We start from the raw sequence: 23238 nt of genomic DNA on the forward strand, positions 1-23238 counted from the left end.
AGCAGGTATCTTTCTTTAATTCTGTTTGTAGACGTGTGCGAACTCTCCCCCCTTTATTTTGCTCTAAATGTTGGGTTTATTTCCTCTTTAAGTCCGTTTGTCCTCCTCTTTTCAACCTTTTCATTTCATGACTGCATCACAACTCGCGCAATGAATGAATGCATGATGAAACTAATTGAGCAGAAGGGAAGGATGGTTAAGTATCCCATCTTTTTTATTTTTCGGTCATGATTCTTTCCTTTCCTTCCCGTTCTGCTTCGTTCGGGGTTTGACAGATGAGTGAGAAGCTGCTGAAAAGACCCAGGGTTGATGAAACGCTTTTATGGGAAACCTATTTTTTTTTTTATTTCTTCTCAGTTAAACCGAGAAGGAATAAATAACTTGTGACGAGTCAGCGGACGGAAGGGATTGGTGTATGTAGCGTTGTCCACTCCTTGTGTGGGAGCAATTAGACATAACCGTAACACCACTACTTACACCAATCCCTTCCGTACAAATGCACATACACACACATACACACACACTCACATTATGATCCCATAATAAATGTATAAGATGGAAGTTATTTGTGTGTCAGATGTGGGTGTTGTCGTATATATGTATAATCCAAACATGGGCAAAAGAGCAAAGGGGGGAAAGGAGGGAGAGCAGGAAGAAAAGGAGGTTGACGGAAGGAAGGAATTGGCTGAAGGAGTGAATGAAGGAAATAGAAGAGAATAAATGAATCATTTATTTACATACGTGCCTGAAATGGGATTTACTTTTACCTGCATCGCATGCCATAGAGCTCTCAGCCGGTGTGACCAAGTTAACAATGTGCGTTTTGTACATGATGGGTTACCGTGCCGTCACACCGCATTTCCAACGTTTGTTCGCATTTTCTCATTTCTAGTTTTCTTTGCTTTTCCTTTACATTTTGTGAAATTGTGTCATCACCCATGATGTGTTCGCATGCATTTGTTTTCTTTCTTTCTATCTTTAAATGATGTATATTGAGGTTCCGATGTTTAAATAGTCGCCCCGCATTGGGGAATAGAGAAGAAGGGGCAGGGAAAGAAAGTGAAGGAGAAAAATGGTGGGCTACCTTGAGTCTCACCATGTATCCGCATATTGCTACTGTGAGCATGGCTGGATATTGCCTTTTTCTTCTGTTTCCACCCCAACGAAAAAAAAAAAACATATGCTCCTTCTATTTCTCTTTTTTTTCTTTGCTTCTTGTTTTTCTTGGTGACGCGTTCCTAGACGAATCGGCTTGAATTGGACGGCTGCAGCGCAGCTTTTTTCATCGAGTAATAATAATTATATATATATATATATACTACTTTTCAGCTATTAGGACACGATATACGAGGTAGCAAAATTAAATAAAATTTACAGCCTACACAAACGCATCTAACTCGCCATTGCCACCTTCTAAGGGTGAAGAGGGGGAGCGATCGTTTGCACATTTTTCAGTTAATCATTACACAGATCATAGAGAAGCTACAGGCTAGATAGAATTTATTATCATAGTCATACGCCTCTTTGTCTTCTTTGCCAACCGCTGGCAACAAAGAGGCTTATTGAAAGCACATATATTCTCACATAGAAAGCAAGAGCGGAGTGTGAAGTCTCTTAGGGCGGTATACCACCAGACGTGTTAGCGCAATCGCGCGTGGAAATCAACTTCTTTTCCCGCGTTTTTGAGTTTGTGAAAATAGTAAAACACACGTAAGGTACAGTATCAATTATCCACGCGTGTGTCTGTGGCGTATTTGGCGGCAGTAAAATTTATCATTTTCAGTTTGAAGCAACGGAGAACAGGGGGGAGGGAAAATTGTAATATTTCCAACAGAGGAGCGGACTATCAATGAGCCGTGTGCCGCATCCTTCTGGGGTTGACATTTTATTCGACAGCAAATGGCATCAGTACAAAATCGGCAACTGTGCCCTCCGCTCCGTCTCAAAACTTCTCGACAAACACTTTCCATTTGATGAGAAGCGAGCTCTTGCGGCGGTGGCTAAGAAGACAGGTCAGACGACAGAGGAGGTGAAGGCCAGTTGGAATAGGCAGGCGCTTCTGGGGAAAAATATCCACGAATACATTGAGTGTAAACTGCGCGGCCTTCCACCCCCAACCTGGACACTGTTACTCAAGAAAAAGCGGAGGAAGGAAGATGTGTTCCGCCATCAGGACATCCGAGAAGGCAGCAAAAAGAAGAAAAAGGACAAGAAAGGTGATGGTGACTCCGAAGGGTCTGAGGGAAGTGATGGGAAGAAACATGCATCGCGAGGAAGCAAAAACCTTATTGATACGCTGTTGCATGGAGAGGAGGAGGCTTATATGGTGGTAGCGGATCGTGTGGTGGAAACTATTGAGTGCAATTATGATATCATAGCCGTTGAGCAAGTTATTGCTAGCGTGCCGTGGGGAATAGCGGGGACGGTAGACCTCATCGCACGCAACAAGCGGACTGGTAGATTACTTATTGGAGATTGGAAAACAAGCGGCACTGTCGCAAGCAGCTTTCGTTTCAGTCCCTTCGAAACACCGTGCACTGGATGTCTCCTACATTTGCCCAATAGCCGGTTTCATCGTTACGCCATGCAAGTTGCCATCTATGGTGAGATCCTGAAGAATGATCAGTACTTAGAAAAGGGGTTCTTCGGCAAGAAAATAGAACCTCTCAACAAAGACATAGGGGAGATCAACTTAAGTCCTGCGATGGTCAACGAAGCCCTGGAGTACGGCATTGTTCAGATGCAGAAGAATGATGCGGGTAGTGTTTGTGTAGAATTCAAGGAGGTGAAGGAATCCACCGTTATGCCCGTAGATGCAACTGATTGCACCTTTTTGCAGCTTCTGCACAGCGTTATGCGAGGATGATGATTCGTTAAATCATATATGCGTATGTGCATATATATAATAACGAAAGGACAATGAAGTATGAGCAAACATCAGTGGTGTAGCGATTAGGCATTTTGAAGGAAGTGTAGTGGCTGTAGTAAGGTTCTTGAAAATAGAAATACAGATGCGTGGGTATTCTCTTCCCCGTCAGCAGATAAATATAGAAAAAAACATTAAAGCTCCCCCTCTGCTCTATCGTCCGTTGGTTTTGTAGTCTCTCTATATTTTACCTTGTTATTTTGTCGTTGTACGAAGTATGAAGTGATGCATTTCACATCACTGTTTTCTCCCCTGCCCTGTTGCATACATATTCTTGTTTCTATCCTTCTCTTAACTATGTTTTCTCCCCCTTTTTTATTTCTTTGCTCTAATTCCTTCGGTTTGCGTCACAATCGTTACGAAGGGGGTGTAACGCAACCTTCCGGCTGTTCCATACGACTGCTGTAGCATAAAAAGGCGTAGGAATCTTAGGAGCACACCATAACAACGAAAAAGGGGCTGCTGTAGGGGAAGGCAAAGCGGGAGTGCAAGAAAGAAAGAAAGAAAGAAGGAGGCGAAAAAAAAAATAAAATAAAGGAATCAAAACTGCTTAAGAGACCCTGGTAGTGGCTTCGCAACATAAACAAACGCACCTTTATTTTTTTACATTGGAGTTATTAGGGGAAGTTGTTATTGTACGTGGGCGAAGCGCGTGCATACTTGTGCGAATTTTGTCTTCATTTTTTGTTTAAGTTGTTATTTTTTTTTTGTGACTAAATTACTTCGTTTTATTTGTTTTCCAGCTCACCAGGATACCTGCTGACGGTATTTATTAAATTTGTCTTCACTGCACGATATTAGTAATATTGTGATTGTTATTGTTATTAACGTTATTATCGGATCTGGTTACTGAACCGGTGTCTGCGCACAAGGACCAGTCACCTCTTGGTTCTCCGTTCCATTCGCTTTGCGCACTATACTTCCAACCGGAGAGAAGTTCCCCGAAAAAAAAAAAGAAAATTAATTTAAATTAAATTAAAAAACGGAAATGGGGGGAAGTTATTCCACGGTTAAAACGCAGCGGGAGTTGAGGAATGCTGACTTGAAGGTCTCACCTAAGTCTCCAAATTCATTTGGAAGAGGCGATGTGCGACCAACTCCATCAAAGGCACTCCCGAGTGCCGCAAGAGGTACGTTGCCTACACGCGTTGCTCAAGTTAAAGTCCAGCGAGAGCAGGGGCAAGATGAGGGCGCATCGCGAGCACAGGAGTCATCATTTCAGGCTTTGCCTCATCTTCCTACTTCACGGAGCCAATCCTTTTCGAATGTAGCACAAAAGTGTGGTCCGCTATCGGGTACACCAAATACGCCATCAACGTCGTTGTACCGAAGCAACATTCTGTCACCTTCTTCCACCACAGTAAATGGTGGTGTGTTCGGTTCTCCCTCGACCACCGCCATACCGACGCGTTCATCACCCTCTCAGACGCAATACTTGGAAATCAGTGGTTATCCAGTGGGATTGGAGAACTATGGTAACACCTGTTACTTCAATGCAGTGCTGCAGTTGCTTTACCACTGTTCTCCACTGCGCATGCGTATGCTAGAGCTTAATGCGATATACGAGAAGAAAAAGGGCAGTTCGCGGTTCGATAGTAGCACCATACTTGCGCTCACAGCAGACCTTTTTGCGAAGATGCATAAAGTGAACAATAACAAGAAGCGGCAAAAGGGTGCCCCGACACCGCGGGGTTTGCTCAACAGAGTGCGGCAGCTCAACTCTATGTTCAACAACAATCATCAACACGATGCACATGAGTTTGCCATGTTTCTCCTGAACGAACTTGTTGAGACTGAGTCTCATTTGATGTCTGACGAAAGGAATCGGACACTCTTCATGCGGGATGAGGGAAAAGAATCGAAGACATCACAATGGTTTTCTTCTCTCTGGTCTCGTCGACAGAAAGAAACCAAAAAAGGTGCGGAAAGATCACAATCCGATGTGAAGGAAGCAAATGAGTCATGCACAACGGTGGACTGTCTTGAACTCCCGCGAATCTTTAGCGAGGGTGAGGTGTGTGCCATGAAACTCCCTTCATTGACGAGGTTGAAGAGCAGTGACTTTTCAGACGGGGTTGGTGGCACAAGTTTGTACTCCACTTCTGGTTGGGATTGGGGCGCTCCACCTTCTCTGGAAAAGATTTTAACTGGTCAGTTTGTATCGCTTACGGGATGCTGCGAGTGCGAGAATGTGTCCGTTACCCGTGAGGCGTTCATTGATATTGGCCTGAATGTCATGCAGGGTTCATCGCTGCGTCGGTGCGTGGAAGAGTTGAGCGTCACGGAGGTTTTCGATGGAGAAAACAAAATGAATTGTGAGCGGTGCGGAAAAAAAGTTGCAGCACGGCGTGCCATGTGGATTAATCGGCTGCCTGAATATGCTTTGTTGGTGCACCTCAAGCGCTTTCACTACGACGAGAAGACTGGAAAAATGAGAAAACGAAGCGAGCACATCGCCCTCCCGCGGGAGATTGATGTTGTGGAATATGAACCATGTGGAGAAAAGTGCAATGAAGCGGCTGGTGATGGATCATTTTGTTGCGAAGAGGACACCTCTGGACCGGAATTCCGCCGCCCCTTGACATCTTCTCCCGTACAATCGACATTAGCAGGGATCGCATCTTCAAATGATGCGGGTTGTAGTAACAGCTGCATTGGCTCCAGCTGCGGTGATATCAATAGTACAACCACTACGTCTGAGCCACATTTTCGGCTGCTTCAGAAGTTGCATGTCATGCCGCGTTGCAAAGGCCGCTTTGCTTTAAGTGGTTTCGTCGCCCACCGTGGAAGCGGACTCAGCTCTGGGCATTATTTTACATGTGTTCGTCATGAAAGTGCGTGGCGCTGCTTCGATGACAACAACGTGACGGAACTAACGGACCGCGAGATGCAGCGTTTCTGGGGCACGCCAGTGGATTTGGGCGAAGTTGTCACCACCACCACGGCATATTTGCTTCTGTACGAGCGAGTTGCCTAAATATATATACATTTTTTCTTGTGGGTAGTGCCGCCCCATCCGCCCAAGCACATACACACACACATATATATATATATATATGTACGTACATGCAGATAAAGGAGTGTTAGTGTGGAGTAATTGGTGCAACATGGGTTGCTCAACAAAAGAATAATAGTGAGAGAATAAGTAAAGCAAGCGGGAAGTTGTATTATTAGTTTTTTGCAGTTGTCGCTCGATGTCTTCTTATTTTCTTTTCATTTACCTCCACCGCTTATCCTCTTTCGTTTCCATGAGTACTTTCCGGTTTTGTTGTTGTTGTTCTTGAGTGTGTCAGTGCACGGGTACTTTCATGACATTTTGTAGCCTCATTCTTTTCTTCTCTTCACTTCTTGTCATCCGTTAGAATCGTTCGAAAATCTGCTGCGCCTACTGGTCGTATTTTTTCTTTTTTCTTTTTTATAGAGTTAAGGCCAACAGTGCTGCTGCTCCGACGCACCTTCACGCAGTAATTAAGTAAGTAATGAACATAAGGGCGAGGAAATGGGTGGGGATTTGCGTCAGTGCTTTTGTGCTGCTGCCGAGCGTTTCCTCAAGCGAGTGAAGTTCTACGCATTCATGTGATATTTTAAATTTTCCCTTATTTATTTATCTCTCTATTTGATTTCGACGCACGGCATGCAGCAGTTGTGTGTGTGTTTCGCCGTTGACGGAAGGGGACGATGTTGTGGTAAGTGACGGAGTGAGGCGTGGAGAAAATGAAAGTAAGAGTCAAACTGAAGTTGGAGGATATTAGCTAAAGAGGAGAGGTGAAAAAGGATGGGACAAGAGGTTATTTTCTTTTAAACAACAATCTACACACAAAAAAAAACAAACAAACACGTATTTCTTTATATTTTATCGGCATAATTATCATTTTTTTTCCCCCTCTTGACTACACTGTAGCATCTGTACATAGTCTTTCATTCGTTGCGTTGAGCGTTTTTTTTACTTTTTAAAGGTTTAGCACGGACCTCGCTGCACGTTGTGCACGTGCATGTTTTAATTGCGATATTTTTTCGGTCACCTTGTGTTGTTTTCGCTTTTGCTTTTGTTGTTGTCGTTTTTTTCCTTTTTACTACTTACTTGGTTTATTCTGCTCTCCTCACGTTTTCATTCATGTGTTTCTTTGCTGAGTGTCAACATGAGTGTGTTTCGGGATGTTGTTGCCTAAGAGCTTTTTATATATGGTACATGATACACAAATGAAAAAGTAAATAATAAATAAATATATTTATTATTTATTTATACTAGTGGTGCCTGTTTATGTGTGTGTTTGGTGATAATGCATCGCGTTCGTTTTACACCCCCTCGTATTTTTTTCTGCGCACGCGTTTTCATATCTCTTTGTGTCGATGAATATGTTGTGCTGCAACTCAACGGGGGTGGTGGTGGGCAAATTATACTAAAAAAATAAGTAAAGACACAGACGCATTGGCGAATAGTTAATATGGAAATGAATATATGCACATCATGTATTTGCCTCATGGTCCCTTTCATTCTACTCTTTCTCCATGAATTTCCGTTTTTGCAACATGAAAAATAAATAAGAGAAGCGGCACAAAGGTCTACGTGAGAAGAGGGGGGGGGGATCGAAAAAGAAAAGAAAACGACATGATGCGGAGGACTCTTCGTTGTATGATTCCCGCTGCTTCCAGTTCATCCACCTCCATTGCAGCGATTCGGAGGCGGCAGCAGCAGCAGCAGCGACATCATTCTCAAGGTCAAAATAACTGGAGATGTGCTCCAACTTTTAATGAGTCGAATGTGTTAACTGAAACTAACGCGTCTGCTGCCGTAAGGTCTGGCAGTTCAAAGTCCTTATGGCTTTGTGAGGCGCGTCAGGTGACACTGTCCGATGTCAAGCGTGACTATATCAGCAAGCGGTTGTTGGATAAGAAGACGCGTTTTGTTGTGCGACAGCGGCTTCGTGAGGGAGGTGCAACATCAAATTTCTTTCCGTTACTTTTTAGCCAGCCCATCGTATTGTACTCATACGAAATCGAAGCCACACGCCGTCCTTTGCACGCATTGAAAGCACCCAGTGGGGAGGAAGTGCCATCACAGTGTCGCGGAGGTAAAACGGGAAAGACAAGGAAGGGGAAAAGTAAAATTACAGCACCTGAAAAAATATCGTCGGTACCTGTGAGACGGGTGGAGTGCTCTCGGGCGTGGAGGGCTGTGCAACGGTACCTAAGGCGTTGCCTCCCAAATGCACCGCCGCTTGTTAATCTCCGGCAACAAATTTACACAACCGCTCCACTTCCAGTTGTTGCTCTGCAGCTACCACCCGAGTGCCTGGACTTAGGATGGGTGGAGTGCAAGCTGCATTTCAGGGGAAAGACCAAACTTACTGAAATGGATTCTGCGGAAATGCAGGAGACTGTCAATAAGATTGTGTTGTGGGCGCTGAGGAATGGTGGGTCTAACCAAAAAGGACATCAGTTTTGCGTGGCGAGGGAAGCTAATGGTAAGGTTGTTCATATACACGACGCTGTGTCGGTGGACGGCCTCCGTGTTTTCAAGGGGACTTTGATTCGGGCCACGTTTGTTAGCTCTGGAGACGATGCAGAAGATGTGCCGTCGCCGACTGTTGTACTGCCACCGTCGACCGCTGTGCTTAAGACATTAGCAGCAGGTGATTATGGTGCCAAAAAACTGCGTTTCCTCGTGGAGGAGTTTGTGCGAGGTTTCGTCTTCAAGGAGCGAAACGTGCATAGCTACAAAATTGCCGACGCCTCCGGCACCACGCAGGCATCGCTTTGGGATGCAACGGAGGAGACGAAGCTAAAGGTCGGTTGTATTTACGAGGTGACAGACTACCGCGTGCGGGTGTTTGAATCTCATAATGGCATGCGTCTCGTGGAGATGACAGTGGGGAAGACAAGTTTCAACGTTGTTATGTCGCAGCAAGATGAGGTTACAACAGGAGAAGAGGCGGACGATAACGGGAAGGCTAAAAGCAAGGAGAGCCGAAAGGATGTTAAGAAACTCCGTAGTAAATGTGGTAAGGAGGCGTCAGCAGGCGAGGAGAGAAAGCATCAGCATCAACAAATTGAAAAGGATGAAGCAAAACGGATAATGAAGAATACTAGTGACAGTGGTTCATTACCTCACTGCACAGGGAAACTTACTCTCAAAATTGATACCAAATGCACCGTTGCAACCGAACTTTCATTATGGGAGGAGGTCAAACAGCATTTTGGCAGCGGCCCGTACGACCCAGCGATGGAGGAGCGAATTGCGCGCTCAGTTCAGGGAACCCCTGTGGTAATATCCACGACTCTAAGACACTCTGTTGTCCGTCTCGTTAGATTTAACATGGTTGCAACTGAAGTGAATCTCGAACCCACGCTGCAGCACTTAATACGAGAGTTAGAACCAGGGCAACCGTATGCCGTACTCGTGGACTATTCCGTCGTACCGCTTCAAGCCCTACATTGCTGTTACGACCCGCGAACGCGATCCTGGCAAGATACCAGCGTCACCGCCTGCTCTTTCATGCCTTCACAACGCCTTGAAATCCTTGAGCTGTTTCGTGCCAAATTGGAGAGCGCTATGCAGCCGTGGGGTATTACGGTTGCACCAAAACCACTGTTATCGAAGGCGCTCTCCCTCTTACCGGCGCCACAAAAGGTTTCTCCATTTGCGAAGAAACAGACGAATGACACTTCCATTGTTAACGACAACAGCAACGGCCGCCTCCGGAGTGTCGCTCCGAGTGGTTCCGTACCGCTGCGGCATCCTCCTCCCCCATCGTCACCCACAACAACTGCTGTTGTTGGAATTATTGCCTCTCACGCAAGCGAAGAGGAATCAAGTCGTGTGAAGCAGACAACGCAAGCCATAGGTCGTTACTGTCGTAGTACTACTGTCATCACAGTTCCTGATGAGCAAGAAGCGGTGCGCTACCTTGTGCAGCAGTTAATCAGTGCTGGCACAGAGGAATTGCGGGACCCCAACACTGCTGCTGTCATCGTTACGAACGAACGGGAAACACGGTTGGTAAGGTGGATGCAGGCGGAGTGCCTCACGCGTGGGATTTTGCCCCTTTTTGTGCCCCCCTGTGCTTCACCAAAACAACAGCAATTGCGTTGTGAGAACATTCGGTTGCGATTGCGTACAGTGTTTGCTACCGACCCTCTGCGTGGTGTTGATCTACAGCGTGAGGTTCCAGCAGTTGCTCAGCGACGTGTTCTTCTTGTCGGCGTCGATTCTTGTCACACACCAACTGTAAGCACTGGCAGCGTTGTGGGGATTTTGTGTACTGCGGAACGTAATCATTTGTTACCGTTCTTCTGGAAACATGAGAGACGCGGCCAGGAGGTGGAGCTAGTCTCAGAGCACTTTGAAGTTCTCATTAGCCGCGCCATGGAGTTATATGACGGTTTGGATGACGTGGTGGTTTTTCAGGATGGTGATGTTTACAGTGAGATGTCGGCAATGCAGGCACATCTTCCGGTGGGCTGCGGTTTCACTTTCGCATGCCTTCACAAGCGTTCGGACGTGCGATTTGTCCACGAATTTCGGGGTGAAGCCAACACTTCCGGTAGCAAAGTTGCGGCAGGGAATGTCGTGAAGGGCACTGTCGTACAGGCCTTAACAATTCAGCGTGCGAGTGAGGATCCATTACTGGGGAATGCCGTCAACTCATTTTATCTTCAGAACCACGATTGTGAGACATCCACTGCACGGACGGTTCAATACACGCTATATTGCACGAGCCCCACGCTGGATGTTTCAGATGTGCAGCAGTTGTCACATGTGCTTGCGCATGCGATGGCAACCCGTGCGACAAAACTCCCGATGCCAACAAGGTGTGCTCATCGCCTGGCAAGTATCGTGGAGAGATTAATTGATGCCGTTCCACCGCTGCAGTGCTCAATGATTCCCAAACCTTTGAATGAAAGACTGTGGTTCTTTTAATAGACCATTTCAACATCCAGTGACTTGAGTTCGGGGTAAAAGAAAGCTTTGACAGATTTTGTGTGTGTATGTGTGTGCTGCATGATTTAACACACATCACGTTTCATTTTTAAATTTTCTTTGGTCCTCCGCATGGCTTTCGTTATGTTACCTCTAACAATAATTTAGTTGTTTGTTTTATCAATGATCCGTTAATTTTTTTTCTGCGAATATCGTGGAAAAACAGTTGTCAACCCTTCCCAGTTTTTTTGTCTTCACAACTAAAAAAAAACCTTATTTCACTTTCCACCAACATGCAAGTTGGGCTCCTTTCTTCTGTCGCAACTTAATTAATTGGCTCAGCAGGCGACTTTACGGATCCATATAATTGTTCAGAAGAGTGAGAAGTTGAGGATCACTGATGAGGAATTACCTTTAAGTTTATTTGCATCGTGTTTTTATGTTTTGTTCATATTTTATCTTCTTCTTTCGGTTCCTTTATTTCTCCATCGTTGATCCGTTGCAGCAATGCGACGCGGGAGCGAGTAAAAAAGTGTGATAAGTGGTGTTTTCTACCATTCAGGAACCACTACCTTTGTTTGGCAATCCATTTTTGGTTACTATTTCTTCGTGATAATAGTAATAATACTATTATTATTATTATTTGTCAACGTTGCTGATAATAGCGGGAGGAAATGCACGAATATTTTTTTGAAAAAGATGAAGAATGCTTCACCACGGCATACCGTGTCTGGAAGAGAGTTGCACCAGTTTGCCTTTTTCTTTATATTTTGCATCGCCGCCGCCGCTCAGGCGAGTGACATATCCTTCACGCATTTGCTGCTCTGGGGAATTAGGTTCTGAGTCTGCTATGCCCATGACAGGGGAATATTATCATGTCCTTTTTGTAATAATTTTTTTTAATTATTGTTTGCAACTTTTTTGTTTTATTTTTCCTTTGGATGCAAGGTACTGATTGCCTTTGCTGTGCCCAAAAGACGCACCTGGTAGCCACTTTTGAAAACTGTATTCCATGTGATGGCGAGTCGCTACGCATTTGCACTTTGTACTGGTTTGTTTGTATATTTGCTCTTCCTTACCCTGTTATGTGAAATGAATCGTGCGTGTTTACCCTAAAATAGACAAACACATATATTAATAAGCACTAATTTGTTTATTAATATATTTATTAGGTTCACTTTTGTTTGCAGTCAGTTCATCGTAGAAATATGCTCTTGCGGCGGAGCCACATGCGGCGTTGCCTCAAGCCCGGCGCACCGCGTCACCCACCCCTCTCGTGCGCAAGTGCATCGCCTTTACAACACACTGATGTAACTTCAGCACCAATGAAAACGCAAATTGCCGTCGTGGGGAGTGGCCCAAGTGGTTGCTATGTGGCACAGCAGCTTATTAAAAAGCGTGACGACATTCACGTAGATGTGTTTGAGCGTCTCCCCGTGCCCTTCGGTTTATGTCGTTATGGCGTCGCTCCCGACCATCCCGAGGTGAAGAACGTGGAGCAGCAGTTTCTTTCCATGTTTAAGAGCGGTCGTGTGACGTGGATTGGCAACGTCGATGTAGGGAGACAGTTACCAATTGACACCCTTCTCAATAACTACGCAGCTGTGGTGCTGGCCACAGGTGTGGATAGCGGTAAAAAGCTCAACATTCCCGGTGAGGACCTCGGTGGCGTTGTCCGTGCAGCTGACTTTGTACGTTATTACAACACATATCCTTTTCCACATGGTTCCCCGCGTTTCTGCCCGTTTCAACTGGGGATGGCCCACGAAGCCGTCGTTATTGGAAATGGTAATGTTGCTTTGGATTGTACTCGTGTCTTAGCCGCATCATACAAATATTTCTGCCCCACCGATATGAATTGTGCAGCAATAAAAGAGTTCATGAAGAACCACATCCACCGCATCCACGTGGTGGGTCGGCGAGGCCCTGAACACAGTGCCTTCACCATCGCGGAGTTTAGAGAGTTGACAAAATATCAGCAAGACACAGTGCGGGTTACCGTCGACCCATTCAATCCGGAGGAAGCACGTCGTGCATCAACGGAAAACCCGCGTGCACGTCAACGCCTTTTCGAACTTATGGGGCGTCACATTGTCAAAAGCGATGACCCTGAGAGTCAAGAAGTGAGGGGTCCAACGATACCAAAAGGTACCCGCGGCCCCTGCCACATTAGATTTCGGTACAACATGCGACCTTTGCGGTTTCTGCCGCATCGGGAGCGTAAGGGTCAGGTGGGTGCGGTTGTATTCGAATGTACTGCGGCTGAAACAAGCAGTAGCACGGACTGCGCAGCGGCAACTGAGACTCAAGCTTACGATGTCAACTGTGGCGAAGGTGGTAACAAGGGCGGTGGTACTGGTGTTAAGGCGCCGAAAGTCATCACGGTACCATGTGATTTGGTAATCACTTCGCTAGGGTATTATGGAGATAGCATTCCTGGTGTTGAGTTCGATCATGCTCGAGGAGTTATATCGCACGTTGGCGGTCGAGTAAAGGGGCAACCACGACTGTACTGCACCGGCTGGGCGAAGAACGGACCAAAGGGGATCATTGCTCACGCACTCATGGACGCGCAAGTAACTGCTGCAACTGTTCTTGAAGACCTTGACAATAGTGCTCTTCCAACGGGAGGTAGTGACGGTGCTTTCTGCGGAAAGTACGGTTTGGTGGACTACTTTGTTGAGAAGCGAATGGAACCTGTGTCGGTGGCTGGTCTTGAGCGTATAATGCATGTGGAGTTGGAGCGTGGCGTGGATATGGGAAAGAGACTGGAGAAGATTGACGACGTTCGGGCGATGCTTGACGTGGCTCTCGGCGGAGCCATTGGGAAGAAGGCAAACAATGCGATACGAGGTATTATGAATGAGCGGCCAGACGCGTTGTTGTACCTTAACGAACTCCTGGACGACACAACGGACTTGGCGCCTCTTGCGCGGCAACTGGCTCGCGACTTGCCACCTGTCATGGCGGAACAACATCCACCAGGGAGGCTCCATCCATCACAGCTGTGATTGTTGGAGCGGATAAACTTCTTCCATACGGACCGGCTTTTGGTCACATTATGGGTTGTGGGTGGTGCTTATTTCTGGTGCAATTGTGAACCAACGCAAAACATGCGATCGATTTATTCTTGGAGTGGGAGTTTACCGTAACGTAGTTGTGCAGTGGGCACATTATTGGTCAGCACCCGTAGGTTTATTTTTTCTATCCTCCCAAACGATGTTTCGGCTCGTCATCTTTTCCATTTTATCTTACCGATTTCAAATATGTTTGCCTCATTTTCTGCCTTTTTCTTCCGTTTCGGTAATCCTCACAAGATAAGCCTAGGCTAAGCATTTAAAAGCAAACAAGAAACAAAGGAGGAGGGAAAATCTGGTAAGTAAAGTAAGGGAATAAATAAATTTGACTGTAAGGCAAGAAAAAAAAGAGAGAAGGGGAAGAAGGGAGACGAATCATAGTGCTACTGACCTTGTTCGTTTCCAAGGTTACAAAAGCTAACTATAAGAGGAAAAGAATTACTACACACTCGTTGGAATTAAAGAAGAGAAAGTAATTTTATAAGGTACTGAAGATGTCCATTACACAAAGTGCACTCGGTCGCGAATGGGGTGTGGTGGCATGTGGCTTTCTCGTTACGTACTACCGCGAGTTCACCAAGGAAGGGGAACCGCTAGCCCTCCTTGACATGTATGCCGACAACTCCCATGTGGTTTATGCGGAATACAATGAAAATGTGGCACAAATCGTACGCGGCCGCCATGAGATCCTCCAACACCTTGAGAAGATGGACGCAACGCTAGGGCGACGTAAGGTTGAGGTTCGCTTCGCCGACTTCAGCCCTATTGCGGGCGGCAGCGTGCTCATTGTAACTCAGGGTATTATGTACGTTCGTGGATCACGGAAAGTTTTCACTCAATCCTTCGTTCTCGCACCCACGCCAAATCGTAGCAATACATACCACATAGCAAGCGAATATTTTCGTGTGCTGCACGTGGAGATGGAACGCATTCCGGAAGGCAGCATCATAATGACACCTGTGCAGGTCGCTCAGCACCTTCTTGGCGAGCAAGAGAGGCGAAAGAGGGAAGAGGAAGCACGCGAGCATTTTCTGTTCCTTCAGAAGCAAAAAGAGGAGCAACAGCAACAGCAACAACAAATGCTACAGTGTGCGGATGCAGAGATGGTGAAACAACAGGAGAATGACCGCGCACTCGCTGTGGAAAATCAGAGTGAAGCGTGGGACAAGCACCCACGTGGACAGGACCGGCGGATGGGTAGGAAAGACTACAGAAACCGTGCACCTGCAGGGGCACGCAGTGAGGGTGTGGAAGAGAGGAAAGAGCGTGCCGAATGGGAGATGGGAAAACCCACCGAATCGAAGACAAATGAGGCTGAGGACGACACTGCCGGTGAGGGTAACGAACGCAACCGATGGGAACAACCAAGGCGGAGTGAACCGCACAGACGTCCAGAGCGCGTTAAGAGGAATGAAGGGGGTCGGCGTGCAGAAGGCAATGATCAAAATGAGGTGGGATGCCCTGAACGAAGAGATCGCCGGGATGCGGAAAGGCAACCTCGGGATGGCGAAAGCCGCCGGGGTCATTGGGGCCGCAATGAAGAAAAGGTCGATAACGTGGATACCGCTGACAATACACGTGTAACCGAGGGAGACGCTGCCCGTTCCACAGGGGCTGCTGGAGCGGCTTCTGAAAGGACCCGCCGCAACACTTTCAACAACCGCCCGCGCGACCGATTTAGGAACCGTGAGCTGCAACAGGAACAACAACCCGCCGCCCCCGCCGATTCAGCGGCTGCCGTTCCTGCAACTGCCAGCGCTGCAGACAATAAAGGTGATGCCGGCAGGAACGATCATAAGCCCCTCCCCCGCTCGGAAGCCAACAGAAGAGGTCGCGGAGGAAGCAAAGAGGCGAAGAACAACAAAAAAGAGGCGTGGGCCAGTGAGAAAAACGATGCCAACAATGGTGGCGCCGCTCCTGATGCTGCTGCGGCAGAGGAGAACGTAACCCCCGCTGAACAACGGAAGAAGTTTCCACGGAGCAGGGCTGATAAAAAAATTGCCGGTGAAGGCACCAGACTGGAGCACAGGAAAGGTCCGACGGACCATGTGCGGCTAATAGATGCACCAAAGGGCCAAAATGAACAAATTAGTGCTGCAATTAAGCGAATAACTGGTGAAGAACCAAAGAAAGTTGTTCCGTTTGGTCGCGGGAACGACATTGTGTGCCAATTAAGCACGGAATCAGCCGCCGAGGCTTTGTTGGAGAAACCGCCCGTGGTGAATGAGTGTGCACTCAGGGTGGCACGGTTCTATCCCTAGTTCTGAGAGGCACACACGTACATATTCGTGCCCACGTCTTAATCAAAGAACATAATGAAGCGAGAAAGGGTAAAATAAATGGGCGATGTAACGGACAGCCGTACGCTCCGTACCACCAAGTGAAGGAAATGAGGCGGGCTAACAACTCCTCCGATTTTGCCTGATTTTCTCTTCCTCATTCTCGATGAAGATCAAATTCATTTTTTACTTTTGTGACCAGTAAACGTTTTTTTTGTTCTTACCTTTCCGGTTTTGAAATAAACTTAGCAGGAGCGGCCATATCTTAGCAAGGTAGAGTGAGGAGGAGAGAAATAAAATGATGAGTTCACTTGTTGGCTGTGATTCCCCCCACTTTCCCCTTCACTGTTACGTGCTTTAACACATATAATACCTTCTTCTATTTCTTTTTATTGTTACCCAACCCGTGTTTCTTCTTCACTCTGTTCCACTAATAATTGAAGGAAGTTATAAACGTGATAAGTAAGTTTTTCATGCATTCTCATTGATGTTCAGCACATGGGTTGCTTGCTTACGGATAAACATACGCACATATACATTTTTTTTTCCAAATCGTTTGGTTACGTGATATTTGTTGTGGATAAGTGAAGGTGTTCCTTTCGTTATGTCACCAGTGGCGACCGCCAGCACTCGCCTTCCCGTTGGTTGCGAGGAAGCGGGAAAATGGAGATAAATATAAACGGAAAGGGAACAGTTGTCTTCCCATTGCTGTGGCGGGGAAAGGCGATACAAAGAAATAATAATAATAATAATAATGTTAAGTGTTAATGGTGCAAAGTGAGTGAGTTACCAGACCTTTTTTTTTTGTATTGTGACGATGTTTTTTGTCCTCTCCGTGGTTCAAACATTTCAGGTATGTGCTTTTGAGCGAGGGATTATGCTTAATGAAGTTGGTACCGTAAACTTTTCTGTGTGGTCTCATTGGCGGACCTTTCCGAACATTCTGCACTTCTAATTTTTTATATTGGCTTCCTACTCCTACATGTATTATGTTTCAGTTGCACTTGTTTTTATTCATTACTTTCATTCCTTTCCATACTTCTTTATTTATATGTACCCTTCTTTCCTGTGAGGGCGACGTGTGTACGCCAGAGTTACACGAAGAAAGAAGGAAAGTCAACAACAAGAACAACAATAATTACACCCACCACCACAATACATATTTAATTATTTTGGCGTTAGTGAAGAGTACGCAGTGCTGAACGGCAGCAACCCAATCACCAGCAGCACAACAGCATTTTTTTTTTGTACTTTATATTTTACATATTTCAATTATATATTTACATTTATTTAAATCACAATACTGATCAAAATATCACATTATTATTATAGTTAGTTTCTAACCCAACGGGAAAGAACTCGTGTAAAGAAAAGGTAATAACAAAATAAAAAGAAGGGAAGGGAAGGAGGAGAAAGCAAGGGAAAGCAAAGACTGCGTGAGAAGGGGGGGAAGAAAAGGAGAAACTGAAGGGATAACGTAGAAAACTGTGAGAAGAACAACAAAAACGAAATAAAACTGGACATCTGAAATACAATCAAGTTTGTGTGTTATCCATATTCCTGTATCGGATTTTGGAAAGAGGGAAAGCAAAATCAGCAAATAATACGAAGTGGGAGGCAAAAGAGGTGAAGGAAAAGCCCCTTTTTTTTTTTTTAAGGGGTGCAAAATAACCAGACCTGAGGGTGGAAGAAGAAGAAAAAAAAAGCGGTAGGTAATTTACGGTGCAAATCATACATAATTCTTTGTTGGGGTTTAGTACACTTTGCAAAGCAAAGCAAAGCAACACCAACAGAGAAGAACCAAAGGGGACAACAAACACGCACGAGTGAAGAGAAGAGAAGAGAAAGAAGGGAGATAATCCTAACAGGTTGGTGGTTGATAACGTGTTCAAACACCCTCAACTAAAAAAATAAAATAAAGTAATAGAACAGAAAAACGGAAGATAAGAGAGGATTAACGAATCGATGTCGATAGATGTGGTTCCTGCTACCGAAACCGCTGCAGCTGCAGCCACTACCGCTACTTACATGGACAACATTATTTCTGTTCGAAAGGCCAACGCAAAGAAACTCGCTGGTGGTTATACTCAAACGAAACGAATAGCAGAAATTTGTTACTTCTCCTTAGCGGTTTGCCTTTGGATGAGAAACGTTGCAATTGTGGTACTCTATTTACTGCACAGTAGCGAATCGTCTTCCAATCAGTTATTATGGAGCCCATTGATGATTCTGTCGGCTATGGTATTGTCTGACTTCATTAGTGGCGTGGCCCACTGGAGTTTTGATACGTGGGGAACCCCGGAGACATTTCTGTTCGGTAACTTTATACGCTCCTTCCGGGAGCATCACGTTAACCAAATGGCCATGACCAAACACGATTTTATTGAGACGAATGCCGACACAACTTTACCCCTGATCCCTCTGTTACTGATCCAATTATACTTCCTAGGTTGCAATTCCAAGAATAATTCAACATTCCGACACAACATCGACAATGACAACGCTGGTTTCCATGTATTTTTCCTTACTTTCGCACTTTTCATTGGTATGACTAATGAGCTTCACAAGTGGGCTCACCTGCCGGCGCCGCATCCCTTCGCTCGCCTGCTCATGTCGTGTAGAATTGTTCTCACACGTAAAAGTCACCGCAGGCATCATCGTGGGAGTTATGACCGCAGTTATTGCATTACAACTGGGTGGTTGAATGCCCCGCTTGACCGAGTTGACTTTTGGCGGAATGCCGAGGCAGTTGTAACGGCATTGACGGGTGCGGTTCCACGGGCAAATGATAGGGAGTTGTTAGGCGTACGACATAAAGAAGAAACGGACGGGGAGGGCTGCAATGAGGAATTTGGAGGGTTGTGAAATAGTTTAAATTTGAGGGAAGAAAAAGAGAAAAACTACAGCGACTGCTATTATTCGTAAAGCAGGATCGCTTTTGTCTTTGCGTGTGCGCTTGTATTCGCAAGGAGAGTTGTGTGATAAGACTGATATGGGAGGACAAGAAAAGAAAAGAGAAGGGAAGGGAAGGTGCTCATGTTGATACTCGGTTGGATAAAAAGTTTGCAAGGTAGCATTTTATTTTTATTTATATTTTTAATTTTACTTTTGTTGTGACTACTACTATCATTATCATTAACATTATTATTATTATCATTATTGTTGTTACTGGTAATGGGAGCAACACAGGTGACAAGAGAGTAAACACATGATTTGTTGGGACGTTCACCACCTGTTTTGCGAGGAAGGGAACGCTACTATGGTTTTTGTTGCATGAGTAGAAGGTTGTTTCTCAAAAGTAGAAGTAGAAACGAAAAAACAAAAAGATGCACGCAAAGCAAACAAACATGAATATATATATATATATATATTTGCGTGGACACGTGGTTATGCTCCTTCAGTTTCTACCCTTTACATACACACAAGAAGGGATTTAGTAAATGAAGAAAAGCGATACGCACAGCATCCCAATGAGACAATACTGGAGGGGCTGTTAAGTCATGTACGTGGGAATGCCACTCACTTAATAGGGCCCCCCTGTTTTGCGTCGAGGCAGTACCCTTTTCATTTGTTGTTCGTTCTTTTTAAAGTTTTTTTTTCTCTCAGTTGCGTCTTCACCCACACTCTTCCCAACTTTATCTTTGTGCATGTTTATGTTTCCCTTTCTTCCATGATATTCTTAGTCACAAATTTACTGACAAATAACCGTACGTTAACTAAGCGTCACAACGTGTCCCGACCGTGCGCACATTTTTGTTTTTTCCACCTTTTTTTTTCATTTTCATTTTGACAACTTTGTTTTTTTTTTTCCGTTAAAGAAAGGGGGTGGAGCCACATGATCGAGGGACATGAGAAAGGAAAAGAAGGGGAGTAGATAAGAAAGAAAGAAAGGAGGAAGAGGAAAAGGGGAAAAGATAAGAGGGGGGCAAAAATATATAGCAACCAACAGGATCATTATGCATTTCTTTTTTTCTTTTTCCCCCATTCGCCGTTACCTTTGCGTGGGGCCAACGAAGAGATGATGTGGGGGAAAGTAATACATTTACACACGTATACATGTCAAACAAACGAGTGAAGCATATATATGTGTACATTTTTTTTTTCTTGTAAAGAGGAGGGAAGATGGGAGTGGCAACATTCATCGAAAAAATATCATGTACATTCCTGCGAGTGTCGGTAGCTTTATGTTCTTCGTATTTCCCCTTGTGTGTGTTGGTGTGTTCATTCATTGGTTCTTCTATGTTAGATTAATTCATTTAAAATTTTTTGTGTTTTTTTGTTTTTTGTTTTGTTTGTCAACGTTCCTAATCCTTCTATCGCCCCATGTATGGGAAAATAAATATACGCACGGGTATACCACATGTATTTTCTTTGTTCTAGTGGTCTTTGGGCATTACGTAATTTATCGTGACCCATTTATTACCGTTCTCTGCTCGTAAGGAGGTTTACTGTCGCGGCAATTGTCGTCTGTTGTTTCTATTACTGTTATTTTTGGTAATCTCCCTTTTCTTCTTTATTTTCTCGCTTACACCACCGCAGCAACAGAGAGTTACAAACCCTTACATCTTGCACATAGAGTGGCACACACAAGTTGAAAAAGGAGAAAAAAACGAGCTGAGGAAAACAAAGGTGAAGCGACACTCGGCGTCGTATGAGTTCACGGGAGCCAACAGCAGCGAATGTGGAGGCGACTGAAGTGTGTGTGGTTGTGAGCCACGCCGCAAGGAAATTTCAGATTACGCTACCGGCTGCCACGGCAACTGTGGGTGACATAAAAAATAGAATAGAGCAAAGCACTGGAGTGCCAGTGGAAAGGCAACGACTTTTGTTTGGTGCGCATACCCTTAAACAATACCGAAACGGGGATATTGAAAATGTGAGACTTATTGATATCGTTGTGAAACCTAGTGGTCGTGCCAATGAAAAAGGGATCAAAGCACCCGCCGGCACCAACGACAATCCAAAGGAGGGAAGGGATGACAACAGCAGTAGCGGCAATGGGACAGTAACTTTAACGTCGGGCTCCGTTATTACGCTGCCGGTGATGCTGCTAGGAACCGCAGCATCAGCCCCTCATGTTGATGAAGAGGTGACAGCTCAACTCCACCGGTTGGTTACAACTACGTTAGAGCATGACAGTCGATGGTTCCGATGCAGTTACGGCAAAGGATATGCGCGGCAAACCGCTTTTGTCTGTCGCACGTGTGTGGACAGTGGAGCTGCAGATCCCTCTCACGCCATTTGCTACGCCTGTGCAGAGGTGTGTCACATCGGTCATGACGTTGAGGAATGGGGCGTACGTTACTTCATGCGTTGTGACTGCTGTACCCCTGTTTGCTGGAGAGACATAAAGGTGAATGGAAGTAAGGAGGAGTGGGATAAAAAAGCTGTAAACGACCACAGTAGCGAAGGTAATAGGGGCCAAGGAGATGAGAACTCAAAAATGTCCCGGGGGGTGTTGCCCCTGATACGGAAAGCCGAAGAGACGCGTCAGCTGAAGAGGTGCTGTTTTATATTAGACAGCGAGACAAGTGAACCTCCTGTCTCGAGAGAGGCTGTTCCACTAAACGGCAGAAACATTTACCCACGGTCCTCACATGCATGGTGTTTCTGCTGTTGTGAGGATGACTACCCACCGGATGGGACGAATGAGAGTGCAGGAGTTGTCTGTATGCTTTGTGCCACATGTTTCTGGAGTGCCCACATCACGCGTCTGCACACGGGCATGCTCAACCGCCTTCCCTGCCACGGGAATTTGGTGGAGGGTGATGTGGTGGCTTTCTACTGCGAAACGTGTAAAGGTGTTGTTTGTGGACCGTGTCGCCTTCGCTGCCACGCCGACCACGAAGTGCAAAAGGACGTAGTGGTCGCGCCATACGAACAACACGGAAAGGGAGCTGTCGCAAATTCAGGAGACCACACATTTAAATGTGAGTGTGGCTGTTTTTCCAGTGATAAAAGTGCTGGTGATGACGGGCTTAATGATAGAAATGCCTCACTGTTGCCACCAAATACAGCAGTGGACATTATGAACAGCGACTCACTCATTGGATTCATATGTGCATACTGCATGCAGGAACATCCATGGCTTGCGGACAGGGATTATCGTTACTGCTACGGCGGGAAATTGCCGGACCCCGTGCCAAAGGAACAACACAAACCAATAGTTTCGTGTAACTTTCCTCCTGACGCTGAGTGCCCAGACGACAGGTACCCTTTTCATGGTATGCTTTTCTCCGTTGATGCATTCACAGAGAAGATGACTTGCAAATGCGCGCCGTGTCGTCAAGCATATGAGCGGTTTGCTCCTCGTACAACCACCACCGCCCAAGACGAGATGGCGGTGGAGCTCCATGAAGCTTGCGACCACTGCGGTCGGAACATACGTGACGAAAACGCATTTATGTGCCAAACTTGCGAGTTATGTTGTGGAAAGGCGTTCTTTGTTTGCCGCCGCTGCAACTCACTTCGGCTTGGTTTGAGCCTGCCTACCCCGAGCAGTACAAACGATGAGTCGGTGCACGGGAATACGCAGGAGGGTAACACTGTCTCATCTACCGAACAAGAGGATGAACCCGCATCGTGGGACCATCCTTCAGATCACGTATTTCTTGAGGACACATGCGAGAACCTCTTTAACCTTTGCGGAATGTGTGTCGCACATCACCTTGGGCCGCAAGCGGAGGATCTTTCATCTATGGACGCAGAATCCATAGCTGGTACTGTCATGACGGTGTTGCAGCGTACGTTTGGTGAGGCCCCTCTCACATTCGATCCAAAGGACATTGCTCAACACCACCAGTTGCTGCAGCAACAGAAAAAGAAACCAAATGCCAGCGCAAACACCCAGTCTTCATCCAATGAACGTACAGGACCGCGTGTATCACCAGCATCGATAGCGAAGGGATGTAAACGTCCACGTATTGAAGAAAGTGAGGATGATAGCGACGTTCGCAACGGTGTGAGTAGCGGCAGTGGTGCGCATGACGGCGACGATCAAATTTAGCGCTGCGCGTGGGTATGCTTTTCAGGTGA

General features: G+C 45.8%; 9 protein-coding genes across 9 annotated transcripts; 7 read left to right on the forward strand and 2 right to left on the reverse strand.

The window, feature by feature from the left end:
* Window positions 1-808: 808 nt before the first annotated feature.
* Window positions 809-1180, reverse strand: TbgDal_X2660 (hypothetical protein, unlikely; the record flags this gene model as incomplete). Its single annotated transcript, XM_011779144.1, has 1 exon — window positions 809-1180. One exon carries the CDS (start codon window positions 1178-1180, stop codon window positions 809-811), a length of 372 nt encoding a protein of 123 aa, XP_011777446.1.
* Window positions 1181-1849: 669 nt separating this feature from the next.
* TbgDal_X2670 (hypothetical protein, conserved) lies at window positions 1850-2866 on the forward strand (the record flags this gene model as incomplete). The annotated part of the gene is made up of 1 exon (XM_011779145.1): window positions 1850-2866. One exon carries the CDS (start codon window positions 1850-1852, stop codon window positions 2864-2866), a length of 1017 nt encoding a protein of 338 aa, XP_011777447.1.
* Window positions 2867-3914: 1048 nt separating this feature from the next.
* Window positions 3915-5903, forward strand: TbgDal_X2680 (cysteine peptidase, Clan CA, family C19,putative; the record flags this gene model as incomplete). The annotated part of the gene is made up of 1 exon (XM_011779146.1): window positions 3915-5903. The coding sequence occupies one exon, from the start codon at window positions 3915-3917 to the stop codon at window positions 5901-5903; it is 1989 nt and encodes a 662-aa protein (XP_011777448.1).
* A 1632-nt stretch (window positions 5904-7535) lies between these two features.
* TbgDal_X2690 (PIWI-like protein 1, putative) lies at window positions 7536-10847 on the forward strand (the record flags this gene model as incomplete). The annotated part of the gene is made up of 1 exon (XM_011779147.1): window positions 7536-10847. One exon carries the CDS (start codon window positions 7536-7538, stop codon window positions 10845-10847), a length of 3312 nt encoding a protein of 1103 aa, XP_011777449.1.
* Window positions 10848-12055: 1208 nt separating this feature from the next.
* Window positions 12056-13858, forward strand: TbgDal_X2700 (adrenodoxin reductase, putative; the record flags this gene model as incomplete). The annotated part of the gene is made up of 1 exon (XM_011779148.1): window positions 12056-13858. The coding sequence occupies one exon, from the start codon at window positions 12056-12058 to the stop codon at window positions 13856-13858; it is 1803 nt and encodes a 600-aa protein (XP_011777450.1).
* Window positions 13859-14418: 560 nt separating this feature from the next.
* TbgDal_X2710 (hypothetical protein, conserved) lies at window positions 14419-16185 on the forward strand (the record flags this gene model as incomplete). Its single annotated transcript, XM_011779149.1, has 1 exon — window positions 14419-16185. One exon carries the CDS (start codon window positions 14419-14421, stop codon window positions 16183-16185), a length of 1767 nt encoding a protein of 588 aa, XP_011777451.1.
* Window positions 16186-18168: 1983 nt separating this feature from the next.
* On the forward strand, window positions 18169-19068 carry TbgDal_X2720 (ubiquitin-conjugating enzyme variant Kua homologue, putative; the record flags this gene model as incomplete). The annotated part of the gene is made up of 1 exon (XM_011779150.1): window positions 18169-19068. The coding sequence occupies one exon, from the start codon at window positions 18169-18171 to the stop codon at window positions 19066-19068; it is 900 nt and encodes a 299-aa protein (XP_011777452.1).
* A 947-nt stretch (window positions 19069-20015) lies between these two features.
* Window positions 20016-20432, reverse strand: TbgDal_X2730 (hypothetical protein, unlikely; the record flags this gene model as incomplete). Its single annotated transcript, XM_011779151.1, has 1 exon — window positions 20016-20432. One exon carries the CDS (start codon window positions 20430-20432, stop codon window positions 20016-20018), a length of 417 nt encoding a protein of 138 aa, XP_011777453.1.
* A 422-nt stretch (window positions 20433-20854) lies between these two features.
* TbgDal_X2740 (hypothetical protein, conserved) lies at window positions 20855-23209 on the forward strand (the record flags this gene model as incomplete). The annotated part of the gene is made up of 1 exon (XM_011779152.1): window positions 20855-23209. The coding sequence occupies one exon, from the start codon at window positions 20855-20857 to the stop codon at window positions 23207-23209; it is 2355 nt and encodes a 784-aa protein (XP_011777454.1).
* Window positions 23210-23238: the final 29 nt, after the last annotated feature.

Source organism: Trypanosoma brucei, chromosome 10, assembly GCF_000210295.1.
Source record: "Trypanosoma brucei gambiense DAL972 chromosome 10, complete sequence".
NCBI classification, from domain to species: Eukaryota; Euglenozoa; class Kinetoplastea; order Trypanosomatida; family Trypanosomatidae; genus Trypanosoma; species Trypanosoma brucei.